This window comes from Bombyx mandarina, chromosome 20, assembly GCF_030267445.1.
Source record: "Bombyx mandarina strain Sakado chromosome 20, ASM3026744v2".
NCBI classification, from domain to species: Eukaryota; Metazoa; Arthropoda; class Insecta; order Lepidoptera; family Bombycidae; genus Bombyx; species Bombyx mandarina.
In genome coordinates this window covers 2726966-2740818 of record NC_143226.1, presented here as the reverse complement: position 1 = coordinate 2740818, position 13853 = coordinate 2726966, and the positions used below count along the sequence as shown (strand labels likewise).

At 37.6% G+C, this 13853-nt stretch overlaps 3 protein-coding genes across 5 annotated transcripts in view; 2 read left to right on the top strand and 1 right to left on the bottom strand.

Moving 5' to 3' along the window:
- Positions 1-13853, bottom strand: part of Cbp53E (Calbindin 53E) — a 200568-nt gene that overhangs the window by 40613 nt on the left and 146102 nt on the right. The gene's annotated exons all lie outside the window — the stretch shown is intronic.
- On the top strand, positions 2646-5246 carry LOC149500607 (uncharacterized). Of its 2 annotated transcripts, XM_089735947.1 has the most exons (4): positions 2741-2769; positions 3335-3387; positions 4002-4132; positions 4902-5246. In XM_089735947.1, the coding sequence occupies exons 3-4, from the start codon at positions 4002-4004 to the stop codon at positions 5125-5127; spliced, it is 357 nt and encodes a 118-aa protein (XP_089592073.1). In that variant the 5' UTR covers positions 2741-2769; positions 3335-3387; the 3' UTR covers positions 5128-5246. The 2 variants fall into 2 exon arrangements, with proteins under 2 accessions (XP_089592072.1, XP_089592073.1); XM_089735946.1 differs by lacking the exon at positions 3335-3387 and having other exon boundaries at positions 2646-2769; positions 4902-5244.
- Positions 10214-13627, top strand: LOC149500606 (uncharacterized). The gene is made up of 3 exons (XM_089735777.1): positions 10214-10342; positions 11660-11790; positions 13247-13627. The coding sequence occupies exons 2-3, from the start codon at positions 11660-11662 to the stop codon at positions 13473-13475; spliced, it is 360 nt and encodes a 119-aa protein (XP_089591903.1). The 5' UTR covers positions 10214-10342; the 3' UTR covers positions 13476-13627.

Below are 13853 nucleotides of genomic sequence, written 5' to 3'. Positions count from 1 at the left end.
TTTGAGTTGAATTGAAATTTTAATTGGACATACAGGTATTTTGGAATATCCTCTGATTGAGTAAATGATTCATCAATGCAGAGAATAAGTTTCTGAAACTGCAAACAGCAAAATTTGGTGGCAAACGCCTCTTATTTTAATTACTAGCATCCACCAACGAAGGATTTTTCGGAATCAAACTGTCTTGAAGTAAGAATTGTGCGAAAGTCTGCCTTTTTCAAAGTCGATCACGAAATTTTATATACTCGCTTCTGATTACAAATAAATTTATGATGATTTAGCAGAACCAATTTAGGCAAGCACTGACCTGCTCCTCGCCTAACTAACCTTTATAATAATCTAGTCAGTAAAGCTGAAAACCTTGACATATTTGTTGATTCCCTTCCAATATTCAGGAACAAAATTATAAAAAGTTGTTGTTGAACCTCAGCCTCAGCCTTGGTCTGAGTACTCGGGTATTACTGTCCTTGTTGTCTTTCTTTTGTTTTTTTCTTATTATTATTGTTAAGTCTCTGTTGATATATTAATGTAATGCATGCTGTGTTTGCCTCTAATTAGAGTTGCAGTTATCAATTGCTCTATACATGTCAATGTTATTTTATGTCTTACTGTAAACCCTGTTGGCAATTCTTAAATAAATAAATGACATAATTAAAACTGATTTTACGTATTAATCTTGCGTTTTTTATTGTCCTTAAGCATAATAATATGACGTTTTACACTTTACAGTTTTTTTTTGTCACGAACGAAAACCGTAAAAGTAGTTATAATCATGCCCACGACTCGCAAAACCGAAGTAAATATTAATTACGTAAATAAACATAGGCTTTTTTTTTAAATACCCAAAACCAAGAGAGATGTTATACTGTATGGGAACTTCGTCATTTTTCAAGAAGAAAGCACGCAGTTCAGGTTCATACTGTCTAATCAATACGAACAAAGATATAAATTAATAATAATTTTCAAGTTGTCGTAGCCTAACGGATAAGACGTCCGGTGCATTCGTGTTGAACGATGCACTGGTGTTCGAATCTCAGGCGGGTACCAATTTTTCTACTGAAATACGTACTCAACAAATGTTCACGATAGATTTCCACGGTGAAGGAATAATATCGTGTAATAAAAATGAAACCCGCAAAATTATAATTTGCGTAATTACTGGTGGTAGGACCTCTTGTGAGTCCTCGCGGGTGGTACCACCACCCTGCCTATTTCTGCCGTGAAGCAGTAATGCGTTTCGGTTTGAAGGGTGGGGCAGCCGTTGTAACTATACTTGAGACCTTAGAACTTATATCTCAAGGTGGGTGGCGCATTTACGTTGTAGATGTCTATGGGCTCCAGTAACCACTTAACATCAGGTGGGCTGTGGCTCGTCCACCCATCTAAGCAATAAAAAAAAAAATTTAAAACCATAAGGCAGCAAAATCATAGTTTCAGCAAAACATTCCGTGCGCAGTCGGAGCAGGTGTTTTATTTCTAGTTCTCATATCTAAACCGGTTCCGGTAACCGCTTAACACCAGATGGACCGTGAGCTGATCCAACCATCTAAGCAACAAATAAAAAATTAGGTCACAAAAAAAAACCCGACGAAATATTATTAATTAATTGTAATTTATCTATGAATCTTTCTTGATTCGAACTTTGTTTTCTTAACGATGAATTGAGATCAGTGATAAAAACCTTAATTATGATAATATACGTTTTCCTTTCTTCGAATCAAGATTCTAATCGTTTTGGATATTAAGATTATTTTGAAAGTGTGATATGCTAAGTAATTATATTTTATTCAGGTATCGAAAATGTAATCGTGAAACCTGTTCATACTCATCAATGACTGTTGCTATAGGCATGAAATACACTAATTAGTTGAAATTATATTCATGTTGTCTGTCAATGATTTAGTCTTCAACAACAACACCAAGCTTGATGACAATCTAGTGAATAGTTTAGAAATAAATTGAAGACGTGGTACTTCATAAAAAAACCTTTTTAGAAGGGTCGGTGTCGCGCAGCGAGCTATGTAAAGGGCTATGCTCGTAATTTCTCAACGAACCCAATCAGAGAGATTCTTGAGTACTGGCGACCTAGCCAAGATTACTGGGTCACACTTGGATGCAGGTGGCGAAGGACCAGCAGTACTGGATAGCTATGGACCGAGATAATGATGATGATGAAATTGAAGACGTACGTAAAATAAATTTGAATTAAAAATAGTGAAAGAAAAAATGATTTTATTGTAAAAAAGCGTGGGGTGCATGGTATAATTAGTTATACATATTTTATGAATAACTAAGTAGTTATAAATATTTTATGAATACCTACTGAGAACTACTGAATGGAATGAAAACTACTGAGCATGAAAGAGAAAAATTAGCTGTGCCGACCCCACTTAGTAGGGTAAGGTGAAGAAAAGAAAGGAGATAATTATGTGTTATAGTTTAAGTCAACTTTTAGTTTACAAAAATGCCCTGTTAAACGTTAAAAAAATATGTTAGAATATCATTCCTTCATGTAGAAAATCAGTAGTGAAACTCCAGAATTTTCTAAAGTTTTGTTATGTAGCTGACGACCGGATTATCGTCATAAATTTTTTTGAAATGAAGCAATCGCTTTTCACTCCGTTTCTCGAATACGATACGAATAAACTAAAAAAAAAGCAGTATCTTATCATCACGTTCAGTATAAAACTGAATGTGTTTAAATTTATTTAAGTATCACAATTGTTCTTTCGATAGAGTCAGAGCTTCAAGCCCGTTTTTGTTAACGAGGTGAGAAACTTAATGTAGTTTTTTTTTTTCTTACGTCCCTTCCGACCTTTGAGACGGCGGGACAGGGTGGACGCAGAACATGTTACTTTGATATTGACCACAATGACCGGTGCGGTGTCCTAATATCACTTAAGCTGTCTCCAAACTATTCAAAACATTTAATGTGACTGCAACATGACTACAAAGAATTTGTAATGTAATGAATAAATGCTCTCGGTATGTGTTTGCATTAACACTTTCCCAACGGGAGCTGTGCTTGAATAGGACATCTTAGATATATATTCATCTCTTTCCTGTGTCAGGATCAAGTTGAAGTCGCGACTTCAGTCCGGCAGTGGAGTTTAGGTCTGTCTTGACCCACCGCAAGGGATTACATCTAGTTTTTTACTGAAGTAGTTAAGGGTTAGCAATCACAATCTTAAATTATAAAGTAATAAATAGTGAGTGCGAAAAACCGTAAAAGTATTTTAAATTATTAACTCAACACAGTTGAACCTTAATTAAAATGTTAAATGGAAAAATTTAGTGTTAAAAAAATAACACTGTCTTTTTATTTTTGTACTAGCGGACCGCCCCGGCTTCGCTTGGGAAGTAGCGCTCGCGATTTAAGAATTTTAGGTAATTTTGTTACACATTGGGTTACATTATTAGAGTTTCTGTAAGGATACCAAATTTTTTTTGAAAATATAATAAATATAGCCTATGTCACCCGGGGATAGCGTAGCTTTCCAACAGTGAAATAATTTTTTAAATCGGTTCAGTAGTTTCGGAGCCTATTCAATACAAACAAACAAACAAATCTTTCCTCTTTATAAGTAATATTAGTATAGAAAAATAACAGTTTCGTAACAATGTATGGGATTGTCATACCAATTGTAATTGTTAAAAGTTCACGGGTAACAATATCTGTTCTCTATTTAGTTTTTTTTTTTCGATTTTCGCGCCTCGTAGAGTAGTTTTTAAGCTATTTTATTGTCATTATTTTATATTGTTGCCTACATTTTTAATACTTTACAGTTTTCGTGGTCACATGACCGCATGTGGCCCGTCAGGCCGAACATGAAATTATGTGGTACATTTATTTTTATGGTGGGACGACGTCAAACGGGACACCGGAAACTTGGGGCTGGTATTTTGGCGCCTCAAGTAAATCGGACAGGAGAGAGTTAGCAGACCAGGCTGAAATCCGCGGCTGCCTCAAATCATGGTGACGATTTCTTTTGTGTTTGCAGATGAAGCTCTGTGTTGTGTTCGCGTTCGCGGCTGTAGCCGCGGTGGCGGCTAGTGGTGCAGATGTTAAATCCGGTAGCAGATCTAATCTGAGCGTCGGGTTTATTGGTCCCCAGGACAGGCTGCTACGTAGGTTAGTGTCATAGTTTAGGTGCGTAGGTTAGTGCTTGATTTCGAGTGCAATCCAGCCATCAATAGATTGAAAAGGCTGTCCTTTTATAGCAACACCCATAGATATAGCCCACTGAGTTTCTCGCCGGATCTCCTCAGCGGGTTGTGATTCCGATCCGGTAGTAGATTCACTTAAGCTGGTGGTAGAACCTCTTGTGAGTCCGCGCGGGTAGGTACCACCGCCCTGCCTATTTCTGCCGTGAAGCAGTAATGCGTTTCGGTTTGAAGGGTGGGGCAGCCGTTGTAACTATACTGAGCTCACAGCCCACCTGGTGTTCAGTGGTTACTGGAGCCCATAGACATCTATAACGTAAATGCGTCTCCCACCTTGAGATATAAGTTCTAAGGTCTCAAGTATAGTTACAGCGGCTGCCCCACCATTCAAACCGAAACGCATTACTGCTTCACGGCAGAAATAGGCACCTACCCGTGTGGCCTCACAAGACGTCCTACCACCAGTAATTACACAAATTATAATTTTGCGGGTTTGATTTTTATTACACGATTTTTATTCCTTCATCGTGGAAGTCAATCGTGAACATTTGTTGATTACGTAATTCATTAGAAAAATTGGCACCAGTCTGCGGGATTCGAACACCGATGCATCGCTCAACACGAATGCACCGGACGTCTTATCCTGTAGGCCACGACGACTTTAATGATGGGATCCTCTCACTTCAGAGCCCTCCCTTTCCGTGGATGTAGATGTAATGTACGAACCGTATTTTCAGCTCGAGATTCTCTCGCATGGCAACCGATCCGTCGTGGCTTCACTTTTATAGTCTCTTTGCGCCTTCCGGCACCCGTATTAACGCAGTCCGGGCGACGCAAGTGGGATCACAGTCTCCAACTGTCCAGATTTCCAGGGGCGGCGTAGGCTTCGAGTTTGTGAGTTTTGAGTTCAGAAACGCACCGGGCCGAGGATTCACTTATGACTTGGAAATTTGGGGACGGTGAATGCCAATGATTTTCAGTGCTTCCTCGTGAGAGCGGTAACCGTAACACGTAGTACAGTCAGGAACAAAATGCTTATTACATTATTGAAATAAAATTTGTGTATGATTTTTTTTAAATGTTAAATTGTTTAAATAAATAATTTAAAAATCATTAATTAATAATATATATATATATAAATATATATATATGACGGAGTAGGGACGTCCGTAATGTTTGTAAAAAGTGTGACGTCAGCCTTGCGACGTCACGGTCATTAATTTGTTGACGAATGACTCATGTTTGGGTTTCCGAAACAAACTTCACGAGAACTTCGTATATTGCACGAGAAGCATAACAACGTTACAGAGATATCCGTACAGTACAACGGCTCGGACACGAATCAAAAAGTGCTAGACAGCACGGCCGTATTTATGGGGCTTCGGACCCGTGAGCGTGTTGACACGTTTTAAACACGTGAGCGTGTTTACACGTTTTTCAAACACGTGAGCGGGTTTACACGTTTTTCAAACACGTTTTAAAGTATTGAAATTACAATAAAAGGAACTGTTTAACATCAATTTCTTATCACAGAGTAATTAGTTGATGATCAGTAGGTAAATAGTCATATTTGCGCCGACACGGCCATACTGACAGGCGGTGCGCGCTCTGCACCAGCCGCCCATGTATGGTGTATCACCAGAGAGTTCTTGGAGTCCAACTGAAACAATGGAATGTCTGTTTCTGAGATTGGTATCTGTGTACCTTTTTATGTTAATTTGAAAGTAACTTATTTTGTGTAGTTTTATATTGTGACGTACACTGAGGTACTTATGTAGTGAACGTACACTGTGGTACTATGTAGTGGACGTACACTGTGGTACTTATGTAGTGGACGTACACTGTGGTACTTATGTAGTGGGCGTACACTGTGGTACTTATGTAGTGGACGTACACTGTGGTACTTATGTAGTGGACGTACACCGTGGTACTTATGTAGTGGGCGTACACCGTGGTACTTATGTAGTGGGCGTACACTATGGTACTTATGTAGTGAGCGTACACTGTGGTACTTATGTAGTGGGCGTACACTGTGGTACTTATGTAGTGAGCGTACACTGTGGTACTTATGTAGTGGGCGTACACTGTGGTACTTATGTGGTGGCGTACACTGTGGTACTCATGTGGTGGCGTACACTGTGGTACTCATGTGGTGGCGTACACTGTGGTACTCATGTGGTGGCGTACACTGTGGTACTCATGTGGTGGCGTACACTGTGGTACTCATGTGGTGGCGTACACTGTGGTACTCATGTGGTGGCGTACACTGTGGTACTCATGTGGTGGCGTACACTGTGGTACTCATGTGGTGGCGTACACTGTGGTACTCATGTGGTGGCGTACACTGTGGTACTCATGTGGTGGCGTACACTGTGGTACTCATGTGGTGGCGTAATTTTATTAATCAAAAATAAAAACTTATCCTTATGCCGATTGTTGATTTTGCTGCTCGACCATCCTGGTTTGTAAAGTATCTGGTAGAGGTTCATTGGCTGATGCTAGTGGGTCGCTTTCTTCCGCTGATACGGTTTTATGGTCTCCAGGTTGTTGCTCAGCGGAGGCGGCATGTGATTCACTTAGGCGGTGCGCGCTCTGCACCAGCCTCGTTGATTCTCGTAGGTGTTCTTTGATCCCCATTGATCTGCAGGAATAAAAAGTTTCTCTGAGTAGCGCATCTGTTATACTTGCGTTACTTGTAACCATGTAAGTTTGAGACTATTAATGCGATTTTATTGTAGGGTTCTCGGAGGTTTTTGTAGATTTCTCGGAGGTTCTCGTAGATTTCTCGGAGGTTCTCGTAGATTTCTCGGAGGTTCTCGTAGATTTATTGAAGGTGGGATAAGAATATGTAAGGTGTTGTTCGTTGTGTAAGGATATCATGGTCTTCAGATGAATTTTGTGGTGAAATTTTAGTAATCAAAAATAAAAACTTATCTTTTGTATTCATTCATCAGTTGATTGTTGATTCCGTCGCTCGACCATGCTGGTTTGTGAAGCAGACTGTACAGGCTTATCGGCTGATGCTGGAGGGTAGTCATTATCCGCCGATACGGTTATCTGGTCACCAGGTTGTTGCTGAGCGGAGGCGGCGTGTGATCCCACTTCTGATGACGGAGTAGGGACGTCCGTAATGTTTGTAAAAAGTGTGACGTCAGCCTTGCGACGTCACGGTCATTAATTTGTTGACGAATGACTCATGTTTGGGTTTCCGAAACAAACTTCACGAGAACTTCGTATATTGCACGAGAAGCATAACAACGTTACAGAGATATCCGTACAGTACAACGGCTCGGACACGAATCAAAAAGTGCTAGACAGCACGGCCGTATTTATGGGGCTTCGGACCCGTGAGCGTGTTGACACGTTTTAAACACGTGAGCGTGTTTACACGTTTTTCAAACACGTGAGCGGGTTTACACGTTTTTCAAACACGTTTTAAAGTATTGAAATTACAATAAAAGGAACTGTTTAACATCAATTTCTTATCACAGAGTAATTAGTTGATGATCAGTAGGTAAATAGTCATATTTGCGCCGACATATATATATATATATATTTGATTTTGGTTCTTTTTCTAATATGTTTTTTGTACAATGGTACAATTTTTGTAATAATAAAAATTATTAAAATAATTACTCATTCGTTTTATTTTATGGTAAAAATGATCCTATTCTAATATAATGATGTGCTCAAAACTCACCTGTGTTTTTCGTCTATTTATGGGCATATGTATACATACATAAATGTGCATGTCTGTTTGTATGTAGCGGTCACGGAATAGATAAATAAGGTTGGAATGGTAATGTAGGCGGGGCAAGCGTGCCACAGTTATGATTCTACAAACATAACTCGACCGATTCTTTCATTCACCGCGTTTAGTGCGCTTCGGACTACTTTAGCGAACAGATCTCCGCTTTATAATGCCGTGTTGTGCAATTATAACTTGTAAAACAAAAATCAGACCTCAAGTATAGAGCGAGGAGGTATATCTTTCGATCGGTAAGTCGAAATTACCATTTAATTACAATATTATTTGTCTAAAACATAAAAATATACTGAGCATTATGAAATTCCAAACATTAACAATATTATTGCAGCAAGTTATAAATAGCATACATTGCGCGATGTGTACTCGCCCAATGAACGCAATGACCAAGTCAGCTTCCAATGTACTACATGCATTGTGTTCTCTACACTTCAATCTTTGAAATTTCGGCCTTTGCCCTGATTGGCCGTGGTGCAGTTTGTCGATAGTGAGGTGACCATATGGTTAAATAAAATCATCGACAGAATTCTCAACTATATTTACATTTGACATGGATAATTTTTGCATTATTTTATATTTAATTAATGATACCTAGTATATTCTTAGTGAGACGTATTTTGAGTAAAATAAATATGTATTATTATTATTGAATTATTATCATTGAATTAATGTGAAGGTATAATATAAAGGGACATGTAGACCTCTCATTTACGGTTATTTACTATATTGTCTAAGACGTATTGAAATCTAAGTAAAATGCTATTTGACTTATGCAGTAAATTAAAAATTTTAGGTTTCCTAAAGAACCTAACGCCAGGGAACAATGGATTGACGTGACAGGTAGAGGAAACTGGAGACAAAGACGAGTACTATTTGCTCTAAACATTTTACTGAAAATGATTTTACCATAAAAAAATCAGATAACACTTAGTTTTGAAAAATTCATTCGCAATTAGTAGCAAGCGCCAACTGCTTAACAAATACGTTTTATTCCAGGGACAGTGACTATTTGTAATTAATAAAAGTAAAATAGTTTTCTTTTTCAATATTTATTTCATGTTTCATTTTCTCCATTCATTCATCAGATAATTTATCGATAAAGAATATCGATTTTATCAAGCACTAGCGTGTATGAACATTTTTATTGCCTTTTTGCATGTATGAGTGTGTATGCCTACGGGTGTTTTGTGCTAGTTTGCGAACAAATATCTGTCCTGAGATTTATGTGTGGGTATTTTTGTTGTGTGCGAAATACTTGTAATCACAGTATGTGTATGTGTAGAAATTAAAATAGTGGGGATGAAGCGGCGACACTGGTTCTAATACAAAATTAGAGCAAAGGCCTTTCCAACCTTATTTATCTATTCCGTGGTAGCGGTATATTTGAACGATATTTGCACCCAATTCAAAACAGCGGATTAAATTGAGATAAGGAACACTTATCAGATACATCAACATCATTATTTTGTTAATTTTCCGTCGATATTTTTTTTAAATTGACTTCAAATAAATTGAATATTTAATTTACTATATAATTCTAATTCATACAAAGACTAATAAGGAATCAATCATTAAGAATTAAAAATCACTAACACATTTTTGTAGATTTCTTTTCTAATTTTTAAATAATAATTATAATAATATAATATATATAATATATTATATAATATATATATATATATAATATAATATAAATAAAATAATCATCATTATTATCATATAGCTCTTATTAACGTCTAGAAATGAAATACATATTGTAGTATTTATTTGTTAGCCACCTCACAATACTATTATAACAATTGAACTGATTTTTATATTGATGGTTTAATTTTAATTTTAAAATTATAATAAGCCAGATAAGCTCACAGCCTGTGACAGAGAAGCTGAGGAGTGCACGTTTGGGATAGTATGGACATGTGATGAGACGGAATGAAAATGAGGTTGTTAAGAGAGTGTTAACTATGAATGTGGAAGGATTTAGAGGAAGAGTTAGACCTAAGAAGAAATGGATGGATTGCGTGAAAGACGATATGGGTAGGAGGGGAGTGAGCGAAGAAATGGTATATGATAGAAGAGTATGGAAGGAGAAAACATGTTGCGCCGACCCCAGGTGACTGGGAGAAGGGCAGGATAATCATGATGAAGCTCACAGCTCTATAGAACGAACATTTTTCATTTTTTTCAAGTTTTTTTTTTAATTAGTCGATTCAACCCCTGCACGCCGCGATTGGTAGGCATCCTCAACACGTAGAAGAAAATCCGGCGAATTACTAACCCACTATTTATAAGTAACAAAAGAATTAATGTCAGCATTTGCGTTTAAGTCATTCAGAATAATCTTATCAATGATTTTGAGTATATATAAGCGTGATTGGGCTTACAAAGCGGAGAACGAAGCAACAAGCCCGCAAGGTGAGAATATAACAATTTTCATTTGATATCAGCTAGTGTACGTTAGTGCGGTATTTTTGTAAACTAAAAGTGGTGTTCAAAGTTAATAGTATGAAAAAATTTCTTTACGCGTCTCAAACCTTTTTGTTTCGAAATCGCTTTCTCGATTTTTCCCGATCGCTGTATCGCATATAATTTATCGAGCGAGGTTTGAAGATTTCTTAGAAGTACGTACAAATTTGAGTGCATCTGGCCATTTACGACATTCATTAGTTAAGTGTGGTGTAAAAATATACAAAGCTCTAGAGGTTAAATAAATTCCGTTGCTTAAATAAAATGTAAGTTTAAATAATCACAGAACTCAAGATTTAAACTTAACCACTCGCCTCAATCATTTTGGGCACTGTCCTGATAGATCATGCCAAACCCCTATTAATTACGTACAATAATTTATTCAAAATTATTATTCATTTATACCAGTCAAATGTGGCCCATTTTGTTTTTTGAATTTGATTTGACTTTGATCCTACCGCTACCAAACTTTACGGTAAAACTTACTAGGCCAATCTGAAGATTCTTGAAAAGTTTCATGGAAATTGATCCAGCGGCTTCGAAGTCTATAGGGAACATACATACACAGATCGACTTTTATATTTATAGATCTATACCGCTGACAGTAATAGATGAGAAATGTTTTTCTAAAAATTCACACGAGCAATCATTATGGGCCGATAAAAGCCTAGTTTCCCATCGTGAGAAAACTCTTATCTAAATATAAATAGGCACAAAATTCCTTCTAGGTACGATTTTATGCCTTGTTTGTCGTCAAATTTGGAAAGTCAATTTTATTTGTTGAAAACTCCAATAATATATCAAAACCGAAATTCATAAACTAAATATAAACCTTGTCTAAACTGAATATAAGTGTTAGTTATTACGATCCAACGTTGATCATTGAGCGGATACCCTCAATCATGCCGTTCGAACCATTGATATATAAAAACCCAAGATACACCGTTTTCATACAAAATTAGCACTCAAAACTGTCCCGAAACACTAACCAATTATATCTACGTAGTTATAGTTAACTATAAGCATATCTTTTGCAAATTCAACTTTACGCGCATTGTTTAAAGTTGTTATTACAAGGCAGTGTACAATAACCAATCAAATTTTACGACCGAAGTTAGCTGGCAGGACAGGACATGGAGTGGAGACGAATATGATTTTTTAATCCATCAATGGTTCGAACATAAGAACATAACATTCATCTAATCTTGTTCGTAAGCTTTTTATGTTATAGAACACAATAGTTCGATTTTCATGGCCATTTCACAGATGAAGCTTATTTTGTTCGTGTTGGCTGTTACGGCTGTAGTATCGGCAAACGACGAGGCGAACATCAAATCTTCTAGAAGATCCGAATTAAACCTCGGGTTCATTAGTTTCCAAGACCGTTTATTACTTCGGTAAGTATCCATGTATCTATTTCCATGTAGAACGTGGTAAGTACCTATGTATCTTTTTTGTTCTTGACATAGTTGGGCAGAGGTGCAATGATTAGATTTACTACAGAGATGCAAATATTATTCTTTGACGACAGCTTGAAGGTTGGTTAAATAATATATTAGATTTTGTGCTGTGGGATTTTAAATGGTTTCTAAGCTTTATATTTATGTGTTAAAACCATTAAATTGGTTCGATCGTAATTAAATTAAGCTGAAACTGTCTTGTCTATGCCGTAATCTTGGATGGAAACGAGTCTACCTTCAACTAGACATTTGAATTATGGTTATTCCCCACTGAGTTTCTCGTCGGCTCATGTTAGTGGGTCGCGATTTTGATCCGATGGTAGATTCTTCGAAGCCATTGTTCTTAGTAGAGTTAATGTTAGCAACGTTTTGAGGTTAGAGCCCCGTGAGCTCACCTACTCGCCCGGTTACGCTGGCATAACCCGGTTACCGGCTTAGGCAGGAAAAAAAAACAAAAAAAAGAAACAACCAAACACACTTTTGCAGTTACAATAGTATTATATGTATATAATAATAATAATAAAATCATTTATTGCCTTTCACACAGATCCAGATTATTATATTTAGATAAATAAAAGCTTGGGGTGAGCTGCGCCGTCTGGTTGTAGTGTTGACCACGGTTAACCCTATTACCTTATTTGGGTTCTGACCTCGGAGGGGATTGGACGCTTGGGCGATGAGTCCAGGGCGTTTAGTGGGCAGGGCGCTGAAAACATTCTTGGGCCCGCGGTCTCGTAGTCGCGAGCCAGCCCCACATACCCCGCGCGCCCTTTAGGTATGGGGACCTCGTAAGAGGCTCGGCCCCGGCCCGAAAAAAAAAAGAAGGTGCCTCAGCTAATGCTGTTCAAAGTAGATGAAACGAACAGCGCTGATTTTCAGTCATCCCCTTTCCCCTTTGCTTGTTTTCACTTACCATTTATAATATTAGGTACTAGCGGCCCGCTTCGTCTCCCCTGGGCTCTTTAACAAAAATTAAAAGATATTTGACGTTGTTTTATTTTTTTAAATAAAAGAACACTTATTGCGGCATAACTATAATAGTCAGACATACGCTGTCGCTACACTTTTTGTAAATGATAATGTGTTCTAGAAAGTCGTAGTACATTATTTTATTTTATCATCAATAGTTTTCGTAGGGCACGCGATGTAAAGAATATTTTAGGTAATTTTTTTACACCTTGGGTTACATTATTGAAGTTTTAGTAAGGATCCCTAATTTTTTTCAAAAAAGATTATAGCCCATGTCGCTCCGGAATAGTGTAGCTTCCAACAGTGAAAGAATTTTTCAAATCGGTTCAGTAGTTTCGGAGCCTATTCAATACAAACAAACAAACAAATCTTTCCTCTTTATAATATTAGTATTGATATGCAGTGTGCATTTATTATTTTTCAGTCGCTATGTCACCCGTACGTCGTCAAGTACGTCCTGGTCTTATTTCTTTTGGCACCAGGAGCCGTTTGGTACCCGGATAACCGCGATTCGAGCCAGAGAAAGCGGAATATCGCAGTCTCCAACCGTGAGGGTTTTCAGCGGCGGTATCGGATTCAACACAGTGAACATAGAATTCAGAAACGCACCGGGAAGAGGGTACTATTACCAGTTGGAGATTTGGGGACGATGATTAAGTGGCAATCTTCGAATGTTGCTTTCATAAATAACCAGCAGTGTATATCAAAGTATAAAGGTTCGGAATTATTATTGTGGGGACACGATCTTTAATATTTTTCTTTGTTTTTATTTAGTTTCATTCTGAATAAAGTATTTTTTTGTGTACTTGATTTTTTCTTCTTTCTTCTCCTTTAATAGTGGAAGTCTTGGATGGGCGGACGGGCTCACGGCTCACCCAGTGTTAAGTGGTGACCGGAGCCCATAGACATCTAAAACGTAAATGCCGCCACCCACCTCGAGACATAAGTTATAAGGCCTCAGTTTTAACAGTACAAAAACTACGCCGCCATTCAGACCGAAACGCATTACTGGTTCACGGGAGAATTAGGCG